This window comes from Agelaius phoeniceus, chromosome 1, assembly GCF_051311805.1.
Source record: "Agelaius phoeniceus isolate bAgePho1 chromosome 1, bAgePho1.hap1, whole genome shotgun sequence".
Taxonomy (NCBI): domain Eukaryota; kingdom Metazoa; phylum Chordata; class Aves; order Passeriformes; family Icteridae; genus Agelaius; species Agelaius phoeniceus.
The window spans coordinates 113,226,120-113,244,520 of NC_135265.1; the positions used below are offsets into that span (position 1 = coordinate 113,226,120).

Genomic DNA, 18,401 nt, shown 5'->3' on the forward strand with positions numbered 1-18,401 from the left:
ATTCTGGTTCTCTTTCTCAACACATTTGTATTTTAATACCACTGTTTGCAAACTGGTATTAAAGTAATTCTGGAGTAGCATCATTTTTATTTTCTTTATAATCCAAGAAGAATTTTATTTACTTTAAGAATGTGTAAGAATGCAAGTTATATACCATTACTTTGGTCCTTTACTCAACTTTATTCTTGTCTCATCTAAATTCTCACTTCCTTTTTCCCTTCCTGTTCAATCTCTATAGTATATCAGGGTCCTTCACAAATCATAACATTTTCTCCCCCTGTTTACAGTTGAGAAGGGGTGATGGGATACATCTTTCATTGCTGCTTGTGAGCAATGTCTTCATTCTCAAGGGTACTTTACCTGCAAGCAATCTGTACTAAAAATTCCTTTACAGAGTGTATTTTAGGGATGAAATCTCCAGTGAGAAACTTGATACACGGCCCCTCTGAAAATTAAGGTAGATAAAAAGTGGGGAAGTTTAGAAAATCCTAGGCAGCTACAGAATGGATTATGTGAGCTACTGCATATGGTTTGTATATAGTAATGAAATAATGGGAAACTGTAATAAAAACAATGCTGAAGCTGTTTTTGTAAGAGCAGTAAGTCAAGACCACTTTAAAACAGATTCCAAGACAGATATGGCTGCTTTGAGATCCAAGAATCACAGAATAATTTATATTGGATGAGGTTTTGTAGGTCATCTGGTCAGAATCCTCCTCAGAGAATGCCCTACATAAATCAGATTGCTCTGGACTTTCCCCCATCAGATTGAGACTGTTTTTAAGTATGGGGATTTCATAACATCTCTCACCAAAAGTATTTGAGAAATTTAAAAAACACTAAAAGGCATCAGTGGTGCTTTGCTACATAATTTCTTTGCCATAGTGCTAGAAAATGGACATAGTGAATAAATCTCACTGTCTGTCAGAGCATTTACTCTGGATTTCAACTGCAGAGTATTTATTTGTTTTTATAAAAACAGCTTATTTTTCAGGCTTTTGTGACTGAAAGTTTGGATTCTGAAGGCAGGTGGGAGAGAAAAGCAGTGATCCATAACATTATCTCTATTCAGCTGTAGTGGAAGATCATTGGGACCAGTTTGTTTAAAACCAGGTTTTATCTGTTCAACTGTTATTTTTTCAAAAGTGATCTTCATTTCTATTATAGATATATTTGAAATACATTTTGAGTTAAAGGAAGATAGTGTATAAGTGCTGTCTGATTTTTCTAATAGAGAAAGAAATACTTCTGTTATCTATATACTAAATTTATGGACTAATTTACAATTTCTTATTGCATTATATGATTTGAACTGAAGTTTTATTGCATTGTTCATTTTTTATAAATAAAGAAGAGTTATTATCACTTTCTATTTAGAAATTAAGTTTAATTAGACCTATTGCTTAATGGTCTTGAAAACTGTGAAATCATTAGACAAAGGATTATTTGCTGTAGCTAATAAGATACAAAATTACCTTAGGGAGTATTCTTTATTGATTTGATTAAAATCTTATTACACCTCTTGGGTTTTTTTTTTTCTCTGTTAGTAACTGGCAATAGTAACATTGATTCTCCAAAGGCATTGTGCAGATGCAGCAAAATTTCTCACCTGGAGGTTTCCATGTTCTGTACTTTTGAAAATAAAATTTCAACTCCTATTGACTTACTTTTCTGTCAGTTACGTGCATTGAGTGCTTGAAAAAAATTGTTTTATTTCTGAGAGGCAACGTCATACTGGTCTAAAATGTTTCAATTTTTGAAGGTTTTATTTATTTTTATTATTCTGGGAGTTTATAAGCAGTGATTTTGTTCTCTGAGACCCCTGAGAAAGTCTTAAGGACAGTTTCAGCTTGCAGAAGTCTTTTTATTTTGATAATCAGACAGGCCTGAAAATAACTGTTCTTCAGTAGAAATAGTCAAAGAAATTCTGCAAGCATTAATAGCTATTTTCATCAGTTGCCATTGAAATTATTGAGAATGAAAATGTAAACAAGCACGCATGGATAGATTTATTCTATTGAATATTGATGTTGATTCCATGCAAAATTTAAATAAAATATTTTAAGTCTAAAAAAGCTTTTGTATAATTACATATATATGTGAACTACTAGTTTTCAAGCTTTGTTCTCACAAAGATAAAAAAATATTTCTAAGTCAGATCTTGTGAAGTTATTGATACCAAAAAAGGAACTTCTCTCAGGTATGTTTATTTTGCTGTGCAAACAGCAACACCAGAGACTTCAAAGACAACTTTAGTATACAGTGATTATTTGCATGTTTATTCTGGCTTTGTGAGCACTTTGAAATGTAAACATCTAATTCTATAGAAATGTAATTCTGATGTTATGCAAACTCAAAACATTTATTACCAAAATTCATTTCAAACAACCTGTATGCCATCATCTGTATTTTCTGTATGCTCAGTCATTTGGGGTTCTTCCATGTTACCATCTCCTTTGGGCTGAGTTCAGTAAGCTCAGGATGTGAGCAAGGCAGCTGCATGAGCAGTGTGATCTCACAGGGCCAGCCATGTAGCCTAAATTGCACTAGTCCTGTCCAAGTTCTGCTTGCCAGTCTTTTCACAGAAACAGAAAAAGAAAATCCAAAAGTTATCTGTAGCCAGTCATTGAAATCTAATTGAAAGATACTCATGGGACAAGTTAGGAATGTTATTAAATGTTTCTGTAAATATTTTGCTCGCTCTGGTCCTTAAGAAGGATAAATATTTAGTTGTTTGCTCAGTGGCACCATCAAAAATCTGAAAGACATTGTCTGGTGATTTGTAATATTCTGATCTTTTTCTTCATTCAGCATCTTTCAGTAGTCTTCCTTGAGGTGAAAAAGATGAATGTGACAGGTTGTTCATCAGAAGGGAGAGATCATGCCCTCCAGCTTGATTATTTGAAATAATTTTGTTTGACCCATTTTTATTTTAGGCATGAAAAATACATGCTGTGTACATTTAGAAGAGGAAAAAATGCCATTAATCAAAAGACAAGTCTTAAAACCAGTCAAGCTACTAGACTTTAAAATAAATGATGTTTACTTTCTTTTCACATGAATGCTGAGCTTGCTGTATTGTACTATTATCTATTTTAAACCCTCAAAATCCCCCAGAAATTTCATCCTGGATTAAAATTTGCAGCCATTCTTGCACCTGTTCCTAAATTTCACCTCCAATTTCAGGTGAAAAATTAACAAGTAGGAATTTAAAAATTGCCATATTAACAAGTAGGAATTAAAAAATTGCCATATATCAAAGATTTTTTGTTGTTTTTCCATAAAAGAAAGCAGAACCCTACTGGTTCCAGTAATACAACAGTAAAAGGAGGGGGAAATTATGATAGTGTGATATATAGTAATTATTTTAGTCAGGAAATGTGTGAGACATGCACATTTTCAAAGTGTTTGCTGAGAGCTGCTCTGTTGAGAGCATCAGTGAAGATCTGAAGCCTCTCAGGGCAGCTGTAAAAATGCCTCTGATGTCATCAGGAATGAGCCTCCTCAGTGGTAATCCTGGTAATTAAATGAACCTGCTCAGGGATGTTTAAATTGTGTTGATGTGTAAATTGCTTGGAAGGTGAGTTAGCTGGTGAGTAAATAAGAGAAGCCTATAAGAAGGAGAAGGGTCAGTCAGGTGAGGAAGGCAGATTACTTTAGATAGCAGGAGATTTTTTTTTTTTCATCATCTAGCTACCATACCTATTTAGCAGGAAAATGCTTAATGCTGTATAAAATGCACACATCCCTTGTGAATTTCAGGGAGTTTGCCACATGCTGGCTAGCTATGCTAGCTAATTTTTTATCTTTTTTTAATTATCTAGTCAATATCCTGGAAGACAGGACTAGCGTGAGCTATTTTTGTACTGATTCCTACTCATAATTTCACACACACTCCTGAAATTAATATAGATTGGTATCTAATACTGCAGTTTGCATCCAAATCCATCTTTGTAATAACAGCTGCATAAGGTCTTTCTTGGAAAAAGTCTGTGCTTTCTAAATGCTAATCACCCCTATTAAAATGAACAAATTCAAATTGTAATGAATTTTAAATACACGTAATTGTGCATTGACTTGAATAATTTAAGAGAGGCAAAAAATCCCAACTTCTAACGTTGACATTTTGACAAAGGCACACAGTTGCCCAATTAAGGTTCAAATTGACTTTGTTGTTAGAAGAATTTATTTCAATAAACAGCTACTTAGAAGTCTTAAATAAGTAAAATGAGTGCTTTGAAATAAGCTGTGACTATTAACATGTAGCACTTGATGAAAAACCCAGTGAGTGAGCCAAAATGTTTCTGTGGATTAGTAGATTGTAACAAGAATAAGAAACCTGGAAAAGCAACACACAGTTCTTTACCTGTTTGGAAAACTGTCCTGTATCCACATGTAGCCATCATTTTTCAAACTGTGGAGGGAGTGGTGGCATGCAGCAGTTAATACAGTCCTGAGTTCTAGCAAGATCCAGTACATCTCATTGGGAATGTGCAAAGTTTTCTCATGGGATGCTGTTGGCTGTAACAAATTGTTGTGCAGGTTTTTCAAACAGCACTGTTAATTTTGGACAGATCTCTATGGAGGTCCAGGCAAGTTTTGCTATTGTAAACATCTGACTTTGCTCTGATTCTGATGTTGTTTGATAAGAAAGCAAATGTGCTCTGTTTTCAGTCCTTGATACCAGTTTTCATTTATCTGGATGGTAAGCAAAAAATCATCTTTCATAATTAAGAACTATTTTCTGTTTTCTCTGACATAATTTACTTTAAGACCTGATAATATTTCCTCAATTTTTGTGTGGTCATTTCAAAAATAGAACAAGACAAAGCCAAATGGAAAACCTATACTCAGCCTTGGTCTGGTAGCAAGATGACAATGTGAGTTCTTCCACAGAAGAAAATTAAGTTGTGAGATACAATGCATGTGTAAGCTTAGATGGAATAACCTATTTATAGTTGAGTGATCTCTAGAGCTGTCAGTGATAGCTAGAGTTTAGTGAACTTTTTTTTGATGAGGAAGAAAAAAAAATATTTCACGGGAAGTAAAAAAATGTGGAAAGATTAGCAGGCTTTTCAAAAACCTGAAAAAGAGGATAGGAGACATTTTGACTCCATTTAAAATAGGGCAAAATTTTTCTAGCATCCATTCGAAATTTTATGTGATTAGTTCTTCTGTTGACTTTGAAATTTTTTTTTTTTATGCAGCATAAAATTCCTAAGCCTTTTCCTAAACTGGTTCCGAAGCAGAATAGACTTTGCCAATGATTGCGTTGTGACCACCCTTTTTCTTCTATTTTTCCCCACTTTTCCAGTGTGGTTTTTTATTGTTTTTCTGCTAACAATTGACTATAATGAATTTTTAGACTATACAAACAATTATTTTTAAAAGTACAGAGAAAATTATATTAAAACCAGAGTGAGTAGAGAGCATTATCTGAATTTCTCATCCCTCATTACTTTCCCTCTGTGTTGTCTGACATATTTATTAGTCTTTGGATCCCATGTTCATCCTGTCACCCTACAGCACAATTTCACATAAAGTGAGTATGAGTATTAGACTTGTAAGATAAAAAGCTGTCAATGCATCTGTTCTGATCTTTGAATTGCCTCACTTTTATGATGTCACATAGATATTACATTTCATTTTGGGGAAATGTTCTTTTACTTTTGTCTTACTATTCTTCCTAAAATATAATGTGTAAAAACTCTGAAAAAGTCACCCTGATAGTCAAGGCTATTTAAGTCATTTTTAGCAATACGTTGGACTGATATAAAATATGGCAATTCATCTTGCTTGATTAGGATGTCTGTGTGATTTAAGAACATACTAAATTACAAGATTATGGATTTTTGACTGAAGAAATTGTCCTGTTTCATTTATCATTTCAATATAGATTTTTTAAAAATTGTCCATGATTCAAGTCATAAACCATAATGACTTATTGAGTCTTTGTTACTGAACCAGCAGCCACTAAGTTAACTAATTTGTGTCACCATTTGATTTTGAAGAATGAGCTGTTGAGGTAAGTTAGAAACCAGGAATACAACAATTATCTTTTAAATGGAATGCAAATCATAAATAAAATCTGTTTTCACTACCCCTTCCACATTAGTTGATAACAATCAACAGTTTTATAGGGGCTCAAAAAAACTTGATAAGATTAAAAACTAACTAGATTTTTTTATTTTATAAAGGAGCATGCTATGCACTGTCTGTTTGTGATTAGCATTTATATCTGTTCATCACGTGTCTGTGCTAAGCATTTATTTTCAGAAATGAAATTTCTGGAATTTCATAATTTCATGAAGTGCCATATGTGCCAAGTCCCCATGTGTAGCTACACTGAGACACGATTCAAAACTCTCAGTCGTATATCATATTCATCCAATATTTCTTTTCATATATATGCATGATCTATTAATTTTGTAAGTTACGTGAACTATTAATTTTGTAAGTTACAATCCCTTTCAAGTAAATAAGTTTCTCTAAGTTTTTATAGGTCGAAGCTTTTTTAGAAGTCAGAACATTTCCCAGTAACTGTTTCAAAAATGTCATCTACTTTACCACAAAAGTGAAAAATTTCAACAGTTTCTCACCTTAATTTTCTAAAAAATTGCAATATTTTATTTAATTTCACATGTTTAATATGTTTAGATAAACTGAGATCACTTTAGGAACTTAAAAGTTATCTATTAAAGTAGTTATCAAGTATTTGTTTAGTTTTGCCTTGTTTTCCAGAGTATAGCCTGTGCTATTTTAATCCACACATGTGAATACGCACATGCAGTCAAACAAACTTGCAAATGTTCCTAATTATAATCATGCAGCCTTTGCTTGACATTTCTTGTCTGTGTTGAATAGCAGGTATTGAGCCTGAAGGAGAAATGTTTTTCTGTTAATAAAACTTTTGGTACAGCAGGTTGTCTGGAAAATCAATCTCATTTTTCCTCATGATCTACAGAGGCAAAGGAGAAATATCTAAGGGAGCAATTGCTCTAAATTTCATGGCTACTTTAGTATTGTATCAATCAAATGTGGAATATCAATACCTCTGCACAGCATGAGTGACTGTATCCTGTTATTGTGATGAATAGTAGATGTAGAAATATGAAAGAGAAAAACACTAAGAGGGGATTACATACAATGTTACAGGGATATTCTATATCATCAGGCAAGATGATGTCTTATGGTGTGTCCAATTTAAAGAAATCAAGATGAACAAATTAATTAAATTGAATTGAGATGCCTCAATTCCTAGAAATTAGAGATCATGCATTTTCTTCAGTTATAGACAGAAAATGTGCCAAACTTCTGCACATAGTAGTACAATTTGTTTGTACTTTCACACTTCTTTTGTGTAAAACCACCTCAGTCACTGAGATCTAGAGACTGCAGTCAAGTCAGAAGGATGAGGATCTTATTTATGGATAGTATATGAAACAGCAGAAATGAGAGAAATTTGAATAAACATTGAAGTGAAATCATTTAAACTTCTCTTACTTTACCAGTCAGTTGTTTGTTTGGGTTTTTTTTTTTTTTTTTCCTTCTGAATTGTTCTTCATCCAGGAATGAATGAGATTTCAGAGAACATGGCTTTATAGTTATTGCATAAAAAGACAGTGTTTGGCATTTGTTTTGATGGTTGAATATTGTGGTACAGATCTGTCTTCTTTTTGACTTTTATGAACTTATTTAGTCACCAAACGAGCAGATACTTCAACACATGTTCTTCATTGAACCTGAGACTATATGACAGTTTTAGTGTTTGATATTGACAAAATAATTAAGTATCGAGGTGTCATTGTAGTAAGAGAAAAATGGACCTTCTCCCTCTCTCTGGTTATAGACCATAAAATATCCAATAAACTGTGACAGAGACTAGTAGTGTTGATTTCATACAAGAGGATTTCGAAAAAGCTAATAATTTCCAGTGTGTTATGATAAAAAAATACAACCTCCCCTGTCCCATCCCCCCCCTCAAAAAAAAAAAAAAAGAGAGAAAAAGAAAAGCAATAGACACACTATTTATTTTAATTTTAATGGATATTCCATGAAGAAATGTTGCTGAAAATTCACTGCCCAAAAGTACAGAAATAAACTAGTGTAAATTTTTTTCCAAAGGTACACCACATTTAAAATCTGGGAGGATAAGACATGCAGTTAAACATTCATTTTAGGGAAACTCATACCACTGGTGAACTTACAAACTTGTTGACTTACCTTTTTGTTAAATAATTATTACCATTTTCCTTACTCTATTATTACTGACATTTAAGCAATGTCCCATAACTTCTTTGTTAGTGTAGAGATTAGTTTCACAGAGACATTTAAAAATAGATCTATCCCATGAGCAGCACTGTATGAAATATGGGTTGAACTATTTTCTGTAGCAGTATATTACCCATGCACACTGGAAAATGTGTTTTATTACTAATGGCACGATTATAAATCAAATGTCCCTTGATGTGTCTACTCCCTGTTCAGTGGTTCTCCAGAAGTTGGCATAGTGGTGACTCAAGTTCTACTCTTTAAGAATTTGATATTAAATAACTCAAAATTAACAAGATAGATAGGAAATTACAGCTGATGTTTGAGCTGGAATAAGTTCTAGCTGAAACATCTGTGTCAGAAGATCTGCTGGTAGTGGTAAGACTCTACAGGATTCTACAACTCTGTTGTTGCTACAGATGAAGTCTGTTCAAAATAGTGACTGAAAATAGTCTGCTAATCTCCTCTTTCTAAGCAAAAAGTTCAAAATTACTACACAGAGATTTTCAGGGAGTAAAAAAAAAAAGAAAAAAAAAATTGACATTATTTGGAAATGATGGAAAAAAAGAAAAAAAAATTGACATTATTTTGAAATTTGTAACATTGTATTGTTTAATGTATGACTGTGAACTTGCATGTGGAGGCTGTATATATGTTGCTGAATAATAGCAGCTGCTTGACTTAGAATTCCTGACTGGTGGCTCCCTACACTTCACTTACATTAAATTTCACTGACATGATCTGTAGCAAATATGTAGAATACACCTTTAACACCCCTAGAGTATGTGGTTTAGGTTTCTTGTTGTTGCTAGTACAATAAATATTTCTTCTCATGCTTTTGCATTGTCCTAACAGGCATCATTTATAAAAACTGTCAATGTATGATATTGTGTCTGGGGTTCAAGGTTTGCAGCTTTGTTAAATTTAACAGACATCAGTTTATGCACGTGAAATACTTGCAACAAAAGAAAATTTCTGAGAAATTGTCAACACTATTGATTTTTTTGTCAGATAGTCTACATGGGCTGGACGGAAGAACGGGAACAAGACTCCCTTCAGGACCGAATGTACACACCAAAGTTTCTAGCGCTGAGGGGATCTTCCCTGTATAAATTTATAGCACCTCCAGTAAGTATGTTTCTTATGCTTAGTGGGAATAAATGTTATTAAATAAAATAATGTCATATAATATGTACATGTCTTTCACAATGAGATACCACTCATTGGGCTAGCAGGACTGTAACTAACAGCAGAGTTCCAGGGTGTGTGGTAGAAAAGTGATGGAAAACAGCTCTTCATCAGATGATTGGATATCTAGCAAGAACTTATTTTCCCACACTTAAATGAACACTTAAAAAAATAAAAGAGAAATCTGCTCATGTTAAAAGGGAGCTTTTAATTTTCTTTTGGCAGACAGAACAGGCCCAAAGCAACATGGTTAGATTTAAACTAAACAATCATTCTAGAGAAACTGCTGAGATTTGGGGAAATATCAAAGCTTTTTACATGCTGTAGAGATGGCAATATGTCTCTACTTAGATTCCATCCTGAATGTAAGTTTTTGCTGCTTGAGAGCACCAAAAGGAAGGTAGGGAATCAAATGAAATTGGCTTAAGTTAAAATATTAATTGGAATCTCACTGGGAACACCAGGCAAAATTTTAGTGCTCATCTTATACTCAGAAATTTACTTTCACTGTCTTATGGTACATCTAAGATGCAGTAAAGATCCTCTAGCTAACTTTTAAGCCAGTTGCTAAGGAGACAGTAGCAGTCCCATCCATGCCTGCAGCAGGAAGAGTCATGTGGATTAATTTTTCCTGTTTATTGGGTGACCTTTCTGACTGCTGCTAAACCCTGTGTTTGTCGGGCTGTAGCTCCTTCCTGCCTGAAACAGAATCATAAAATAGTTTGGGTTGAAATGGAGGTTTAAAGGTCATCTAGTCCAACCTCCTTACAGCAAGCAGGGACACCTTCAACTGGGGCAGGTTGCTCAGAGCCTGTCTAACCTGGTCTTGAATGCTTTCAGAGATGGGGCATCTACCACCTCTTGGGGCAATATCTTCCTGAGGTAGTTCAAAGTCATCTTGCAAATCTTTAGTTTGATCATCAGTAACTATTGGTGTTCATTTAGCAAAAGGTTTAAAAGCATGTGAAAGACATGGGGAATGGAAGTAAGCATGAACTGAAAACATCATATGTTCAATGTTTTTAGTCTGGTTCATGGGTGTGGGATTTTGGCTCTCTCAGGTCTATTAATTAATTTCTCAGGGTCCAATTTAAATGTCAGATTATGATAACAAGCACCTTAATTCAAAAACATCTCTCCTGTCTTTCCCAGAACTACTTCAGCTGCCTGTCAAGTAAAACCAACTCCATTCTGGGTACTAGATCGAATCAGAAACAATGATGAGAAATCTTGTTCAATACAAAAGAGGAAGATTATTCTTTTCTAAGAACTGTGGAAGAGACCACAAACCTCTTTACTAAAGAATCATAAATTTATAGGGGTGATATACTTGTAGGGGGTAAATGTCTGATGAGAGGTGATTAATGGGTGTGAAAGGAACATGTTCATATGAAGAACCTGAACCATGGTGACATGAGTAAGGAAAATCTTGGCAAGCTTCTATTGTATAAGACAAGAAATCCATCCTCAAGTTTTTATAGCTCTTGTTTCAGCTCAGCTGCAAGCACAAAATGAATTTGTACTGCCAGATTCTGATTCCTTGTCTAAAATAGAAAAACTGTTCAAATGCAGAGAAAAATATTTTCTCTTCATGGAGTAGGAGGGAAGCAGAATGATAAGCATGCTTTTTTTAGGACAGAGGAAGAGCTCCTACAGAGCTGCCTTAAAGACATAGAATCATAGAATGTTTATATTAGAAGGGACCTTAAAGTTCAACCAGTTCCAACATGCAATGTATACAATAATTGCAAACTTCCAAAATCCTATTTTCTATATGCAAACTTTTACATATACAGTTAAGTTTGCTATTCTGAAAGTTTGTCTCTTCCAGGGATTAGAAAATATTATGAACAAAATTTAATGACAGTTTCAGAGCTTCTTTTTAGGAGATATATAAAATGTAGTTAAAACTAAAACTGCTTTAGTTATATGTGCAGTATAAACTGCTTGGACAAAGTTGTTTTCTGAAAAGAGATGTCCTGTAAACTTTCTCAACCAGAAAATCAAACAGAAGTATTTCCCCAGTCTCTGCCAAATTCTAACACATTAGGGAAGCATGTGTTTAAATGATGTCTATCAACAGCCTCCCCTGCCTCTTTTTTTATTTGTTTGATCAATAGTACTTCTACTTCCCATGCTCAGATAAAAGAGCAATCCTAGTGTTTCTTATCTTACTTTTGAAAATTTTAAAGAAAATTACTTCTTTACCATTATTTTTTCTATTATTTCCTGGCACATTTCCTTCTTTAGAATGATTGTGTCAACTCTGGTGGTTTTCAATTTCTTCCAATTTATAATTGGAAATTTACTTGAGAAAGAGCCACTAACATCCTTTCTTTTGCTACTCAATATTTTAAATTAAAACATTAAAAGTGAATGTTGCAGCAATTTCTATGGGTGTCTTAATTCTACAATTGCTTTTGTTTTTGCACATATCTTTGTACAGAAAAAGTTTTGTTTTGATCTGAAAAGAAGTCCCTTTACAGTTACAAACAAAATCAGGAAAGCAGGGGAGAAGAGGGAGCTCTTATATTCCCTCCCAAAATATGGAGCCTATCGTAAATTTTGAAACATGACTCCAAATGACTTTGTGCTTCAGGAGCAATAATAATGACTTTTCCTCATGGAACAATAGGACTTCATCTGGTATGACTGGGTGTTGTGGGCTCAGTGGGACTGTAGCAAGGCTCCTCTCCCCATTTTTCTGTTCATGGTGAGAAATTTATCTTTTTGTCCATAGGAAAAATAGTAGCCTTGTGGTTTAATACCCACAGTTCAATAAGATAGGGAAGACTACATTTGACAATGACTGTAAATAAAGAAAATTCTAATAGAAGAGCAACTATAACACTGTGTTTTTGAAGTTTCATTCCTGCCTGTGATTTCCTTAAAGGACCTTCCATTACAGCAATGTTTATAACTAAAAATTAGTTAGATATAGAATTTTCTCATACAGCATCAAAATAATTTTGATCTATTAATGATTACTTTCTCTTTAAGTAAGAGATAAATTAATCTCATATAATATTTTGTTCCTTGGGCTCTAGAAACTATTAATTTTTTTTTTAAACTTTCAAAAACTTTATCCTGAATCTGGTAGAAGCAGTAATGTATGTTTTCATCAACCTCTTCATTGTGTCTAACAAATTTAATGATACAGCTGTCTTCCTTTGGATATGGGCCAATGTCCAAAGTGTCTTACCATTAAGTTCATTATTCTTTCATTTATAACCTCAATTTGATTCTATTTTGTGCTTTCTTCTTTATTTTGAGATTTTTAATATTTTCCTGTTTTCTGCTTGCATTTTCCTTGGAAACTTTATACACTGTTCTGATATTGCCTTAACTCTTCCCTTACTGAAGATATTTATCTATCCCTTTCTGTCTCATTTAAGTCTTAACACTGACCCTTCCATGATTTAATTTAATTCTTTTATATAAGCCTTTTTCTGTGTAAAACTGTTGCTTAAAATGAACACAGTTAAAAACAGTTGTGAAATCCCAAAACAAAGAGGGAGAAAAAAAAGACTATTCTTCAAATCTTAGTTTGTTAGAATTTAGGAGTAGATTGATCTTGGTAAGAAAAATAGAAAAATTAATATCTGCCTGTGTTGTTTCATGCTTGGTTTTTTTCCCTCTGGATCTCAAGGGATGTGGGGTAAGTGCCTGGGACATTGCAAGGTTGGAGGCTGGTTTTATGGATCTGCAAATGCTGTGGGTGATTGGGAGCAAATAGTGGCACGCAGTTACAAGGAGGAAAGTGGTGAGAAGCATGTTTTCTAATGGGCAGGGCCCTGGCTCTGTGAGATGGAAATTCAAGGGCTGCATCCTCTCAGGATCTCACTGCAAACCCTGCAAGTTCCCAGGGCAAGTATCTTCATTCTGCATAGAGCAGGCTGCATGCAGAGGATCTGCATTGTAAGGACAGGGAGGACATCTCCTAGATGGAAGAGTCTGGTCCCTGCTAGTTGTTGCTTTGAGGCAGTGCTTGGTCTTTCTGAATATATTTTAATCAATGTAAATAATTTAGGGATTTTTTCTTTTTTTATTAGTAAACCTAATTCTTAAAAACTGACAAAAATAACTTAATTTCTTTTTATGTTTATTTTGTGTTTTGTTTGTTTTTTAAAGGTCACAACCTGGGATTGGACACGAGCTGAGAAAACATTTTCAGTTTATGAGATAATGTGCAAAATTCTCAAGGTATGATAAGAAAGTATAAAACAAATTGCCACTTTGACAGACAAGAGCATAATACTAACTACCTTGCAGAAAGAGATCTATTTTTTTTTCCCTTTAAGGTCAAATATCAGAAGTTCTGGTGTCAGTAGGTACAAAATTGAAGTAGAAGGCATGGAAAAATTGGAAATAAACTGATTTTGACCAGGAAACGACCTTATTTCTCCATAATGCTGTATGGAGTTTACAGCTTCACTTTAATGTCACATTTAACTAGTGTAATACTAACTTTTCTAAGTGAGGACCTAAAGAAGCAGTGATCAATTTGGTTGTTATCAAATATGTTCATGGAACTAGTAGCAGCTGCAATGTATGATTTCACTAGGACTGAGAGCAGAGCCTTTAAAATATGCAATACCCTTCTGAAAACTTTTGTCTTATTTTTTCCATTTTCTTCAGTCTGTCTGAAGTGTAATAAATGAGAAGAGATAGTGATACATGTTTAGAAAGCTAAAATTATGAGTAGCAAGTGAAATAAGACCATTATTGTACATTGTTTCAAATTTTTAAATTGTGAATTCAATCAGAATTATTTTATCTGCTCTTTTCTCTATTTTAAAAACAGTGAAAAACAGATGAGAAGGAAAAGAGATGCCTTTTTCTATTAATGTGAAGTGCTTTCTGATTTATGTTGGTCTTGGGGTTTTTTTGGTCCAAATTACATAAAAGGTAATTTTAACATTTCTATCATTTTATCTGGGCAGAGGCAGACTAGAATCAACAAGAAAAATAAAAATACCATACTTTTTAAAAGTTTTTTCCACTGGGAAGGCCTTTTACTGACATAAATGGTACATTTCTTAGGTTTGTAGGTCACATAGGTGCACTATATTTTCCTTAGGGAGACAGATTAAGGTTGCAATGGCTCAATAAAATTTGGAAAATTTTTACACTTGAGACTTAAAAAAAAAAACTACATGAAAAAACCAAAAACAAACAAACAAACAAAAAAAAAAAAACCACAAAAAAAACCCAAAGAAACCCCACCAAGTTTATAGTCTGAAAAAAATCCTCTTTGCTAGCGATCTGAACAGACAAGTGCTGTGTTCACTGTGAGGTCTGGTGTCTTCATCAAGGAGTAGAACCTCCCAAACATAAAACATCCCATTCCTGTGGGATGTCCTTCAATTACCAAGTGTCTGCAAATATTGGCTCCTTAGCGCTGCTCATGTAGGGAGAGGAGTAACAGGACAAGTTGTTCATTCGGTGAAGGCATTGCATTGAGTGTAAGTGAGCAAAGCTCTAAGAACACATCAGGTGTTGAAAGAGTTGAAAAATGCCACTTCTTACATGCACTTGTTTCCTTTTCCCTTTGGTAACCTCTGATTCCTTCAGGCCTGGGACTTAATGCAATAAGCATCAAGGTAGCTCTTCTTTATCAGAGAACTAAGTGCTTTGGAGACAGGATGATGCCTCCTTATGATTTATCCAAAGATTAATACTCTTTGAATAGAAATTTATGGAATGTGTGCCATATAATTTTCTGTAATTTAAAGGTCTTTCTTCTTTTCTTTTAGCCATTTGCCTTTGTTAATGGTCTTCTTAATTTACTTTCAATTTTTGCTGTTTTTCTGTTCCCCTCTTTGTTCTGTGTCTCCTAGTCTTGTATATCAATACATTGTTTTTTTGGTTTATTTTCATTTCTCAGCCATGTAGCAGAAGTTATTACAGCCAAGGAGACAATCCACAAAGCAGTAAAACCTATAATAGTGCCTTTCTGGCACTGCTGTGTGGAAGCACAGAAAAGAGTGCAAATATGCTGGGTTTTTTTTATCATCCAGCCATCCAAACTGTCTGGGAAGAGGTCTAGATTTTCCAGCCTTGGTGTATATTAACAGAGAGGCAATTCCAGGATAAGTAATATAAGAATGTAATTTATGTGTTTCTTTATCACTTTATTCATTGTCAGTTATTTGTGTATTTTCTGTAAATAACTGGTCAGGCTTATCAAATGCTGAAATGTTTCAAGCAGGTTCTGTAGCTGACAAAAACCAGTAAATAATAAAAAATGGAAGTGGGAAAATCATTGCAACGGAATTGCAGCTTCTGACATTGGAGCATTAATCTTCACCATATTCTAGTTTTCTATGGCAGTTGCTATAGAACTTAACTATGGTTTCACTAAATATAAAAGCAAATAAACCAAGAAAAACAGCTTCCCATTACACTACTACATTGAACATCTGTAGAAACTCAAGTTTTGTTCAGCTTTTATGCCAGCATCTTAAAAGTCTCAATTTAAGCAATGAGTGGTTTTTAGACCCATTTGAACAAGCCCCATGGATATTACTGAATCAGAGACCATGTAAAAAAAAAAAAAAGGTTACTCTGGTGTTTTGTGATCACCTTCAAACTTGTTCCCTTTTACAGTACCTCAAATGCTACTTTTGTTATAAATCTATCAGACTTGGAAAATGACACAGATTTTCTGGCTAATATTCACTTCAAGTAGGACTTGCAAATAGGCTGTGCTAACCTCTGTATGAGTGAGAAGTAGTGCTTTAGAACTAAGTGCTACCACATCATTTACCAAGCAAAGTGTATCTGTATTGCATGGCTTGCTTGCTTTTGAATGAGGTATTTAAAAAAAAAATCCATATTCAGACTATATTCATTAGGATTCAGTGTCACCCAAGGTAGCTGGTATTTTCTCTGGGATATACTGGCAATTTCAATAACTGTCCCTCATGCCACAAGGACAGGACTTTACTTAATATGTCTTTAAGTGTTTTTTCTCCATTTTCCACTCCTTAATTGTGACTAAAATTCTGATGAACTTCTCAAGGACAGTCTGGATTAGAGAGACTTACTACCCTAAGTTTGTTGTTTTAAATAGAATTGTGATTTTCCTCAGACTTCTTTAATTCTCTTCATGACAGAAGCACTACAGTGGAGAATATGAGCTCCCAGATCCTACTGAATGCATATTTTAGTGTTTCAGGATGAGAGAATAATTCCTCTTCTGGTAACAGTAGAAATATTCAAACAGTAATCAAATATTAATGTCTACACAATACTTTGTCTACTACAAAGTATTTAACTGATTTAATTTTCAGGAAGAGTATATGGTCCAAAAATGTTAAGTAAAACCCAAAACTTGGCTGCCACCATATTTTCTTTATATTTACTTGCATGTGTTTAGTGTTCTTTTTCCTCTAGTATCCATTCCAAAGGCTCTGATTTCTTTCACAAACAATAAAGAAGACTGGGATGCCATTTTAAATTGTCACAGTTGCCTTAGTGTCAAGCAGCTAAAAGGCAGGATGTTCTGCACCTTATTCGGAGATGTCAGAGATTATTATGTGATTTATAGCTAGCAGATTCATATTTATAATGCTCATCAAATTAATCACCATTCTGTTGTAACTGTATATTTTTTTCTTTTATTTTCTGGATCAGATTACAAAGAAAAGGAGGTAGAAGCAAGGCATTAAGTCTCTATTCTAATTTGATTAGGACCTTCTAAATGACCAGGATGGCCCTTAAAATTTGAAGCTTAAAAATACACTTTAAAAAGCAGTCTTTTCACTGTGTGAAAAACAGCTTTGTTGAAAGAAATTTAGCAGAATGCCATTGATCCCCTAATTTAGTATTTACAATTCTATACAGTAGAAAAATAGAAAAAACCCCAAAATCTCATAACCACTTTCATACATTACCATAACAATAACATAAAATAAAAAATATTCTGTTTAAAGTTTACAAACTACCAGATAAAAATACATATCACATAAATATGAAACTCTTAATTGTCAAGATTTTGGGGATGAAATAATAATTATTCTCATGAGACCTAAATAAAGTTGGCTGAGTACAAAAATCATATTTTAATTTAATTGGTTTAAATTATTAATTGTGAAATAATGGCAAACAGCAGTGGCTATGTTTGATATAAAAGGAGCATTTATGGAGATGCAAATAACTTAAGACCTGGGGGGGGTAAATGCATAAATTGGTAAGCATATGAAATAATTTATTAAAAATACAATAGATCTGTTTATTAAGTGGTAGAAGCAGGGAGAAAACAAGGCACTGAAGAACTCTTTAACCCTAAAAATAAGCAGGTAAAAAGAAAGTGAGCGGAAATCAAAGTCAGGCAAGTTAAAATGGCAAAGCAGGTAAGAACTGTAAAAGCTGTGCTGATTAGTCAGTGAAAGAAGTTGAAACCATTTAAACCATTTGAACCAGTAGCACACCATTTGAACCAGCAAGAAGTTGATAGCATTTAACCACTCTTTTATTTTTAATCACAAGTTTATTCAGACTAATGCTAATGGGACAGTGACACCAGCATGTGGATGAAAATCTGTGATCTGTGTTAAGAAATTTGTCAGGCAAGATAATTTATGATACCACTTTTGACATTAAAATGTGTCTATGAGTCATTTTCAATAGAACTGCTGGAAGAATTTGCTATCAATAAATATTTCTAATTTATCCTCCCAGAATAAATTGTTTTACCTTATCCTTTATTTTGGGGAGTAAAGCCCCATTAACAGCCAACTAATTTTAATGTTGCAATTGCACAATATTCAATATTCCAGAAAAGCAGGTAATTCTATCACTAACTTCAGAAAGGCAGGGGCCCTTATCAAGTTCAGTATTTCAAATCTGATTTAACTGTATATGTCTTTTTGGTATCACTTGATACACAGTTTAAGCACGTGTGTTTTGACAGTGTGTACATGTGTAAGTGTGTATAA

At 33.8% G+C, this 18,401-nt stretch overlaps 1 protein-coding gene across 7 annotated transcripts in view; it reads left to right on the forward strand.

Annotated features, from left to right (window-relative positions):
- Window positions 1–18,401, forward strand: part of SNTG1 (syntrophin gamma 1) — a 319,691-nt gene that overhangs the window by 258,566 nt on the left and 42,724 nt on the right. For 6 of the 7 annotated variants that reach the window (XR_013184136.1, XM_077185430.1, XM_054633700.2 and 3 more), the window contains 2 exons: window positions 9,283–9,399; window positions 13,591–13,662. Coding sequence is in view for 6 of the 7 variants with exons in the window: in XM_077185430.1 (XP_077041545.1) it covers window positions 9,283–9,399; window positions 13,591–13,662 (189 nt within the window). In the remaining variant the exon portion in view is untranslated. The remainder of the gene's footprint in view (window positions 1–9,282; window positions 9,400–13,590; window positions 13,663–18,401) is intronic. The other variant, XM_077185439.1, reaches the window with a different exon arrangement.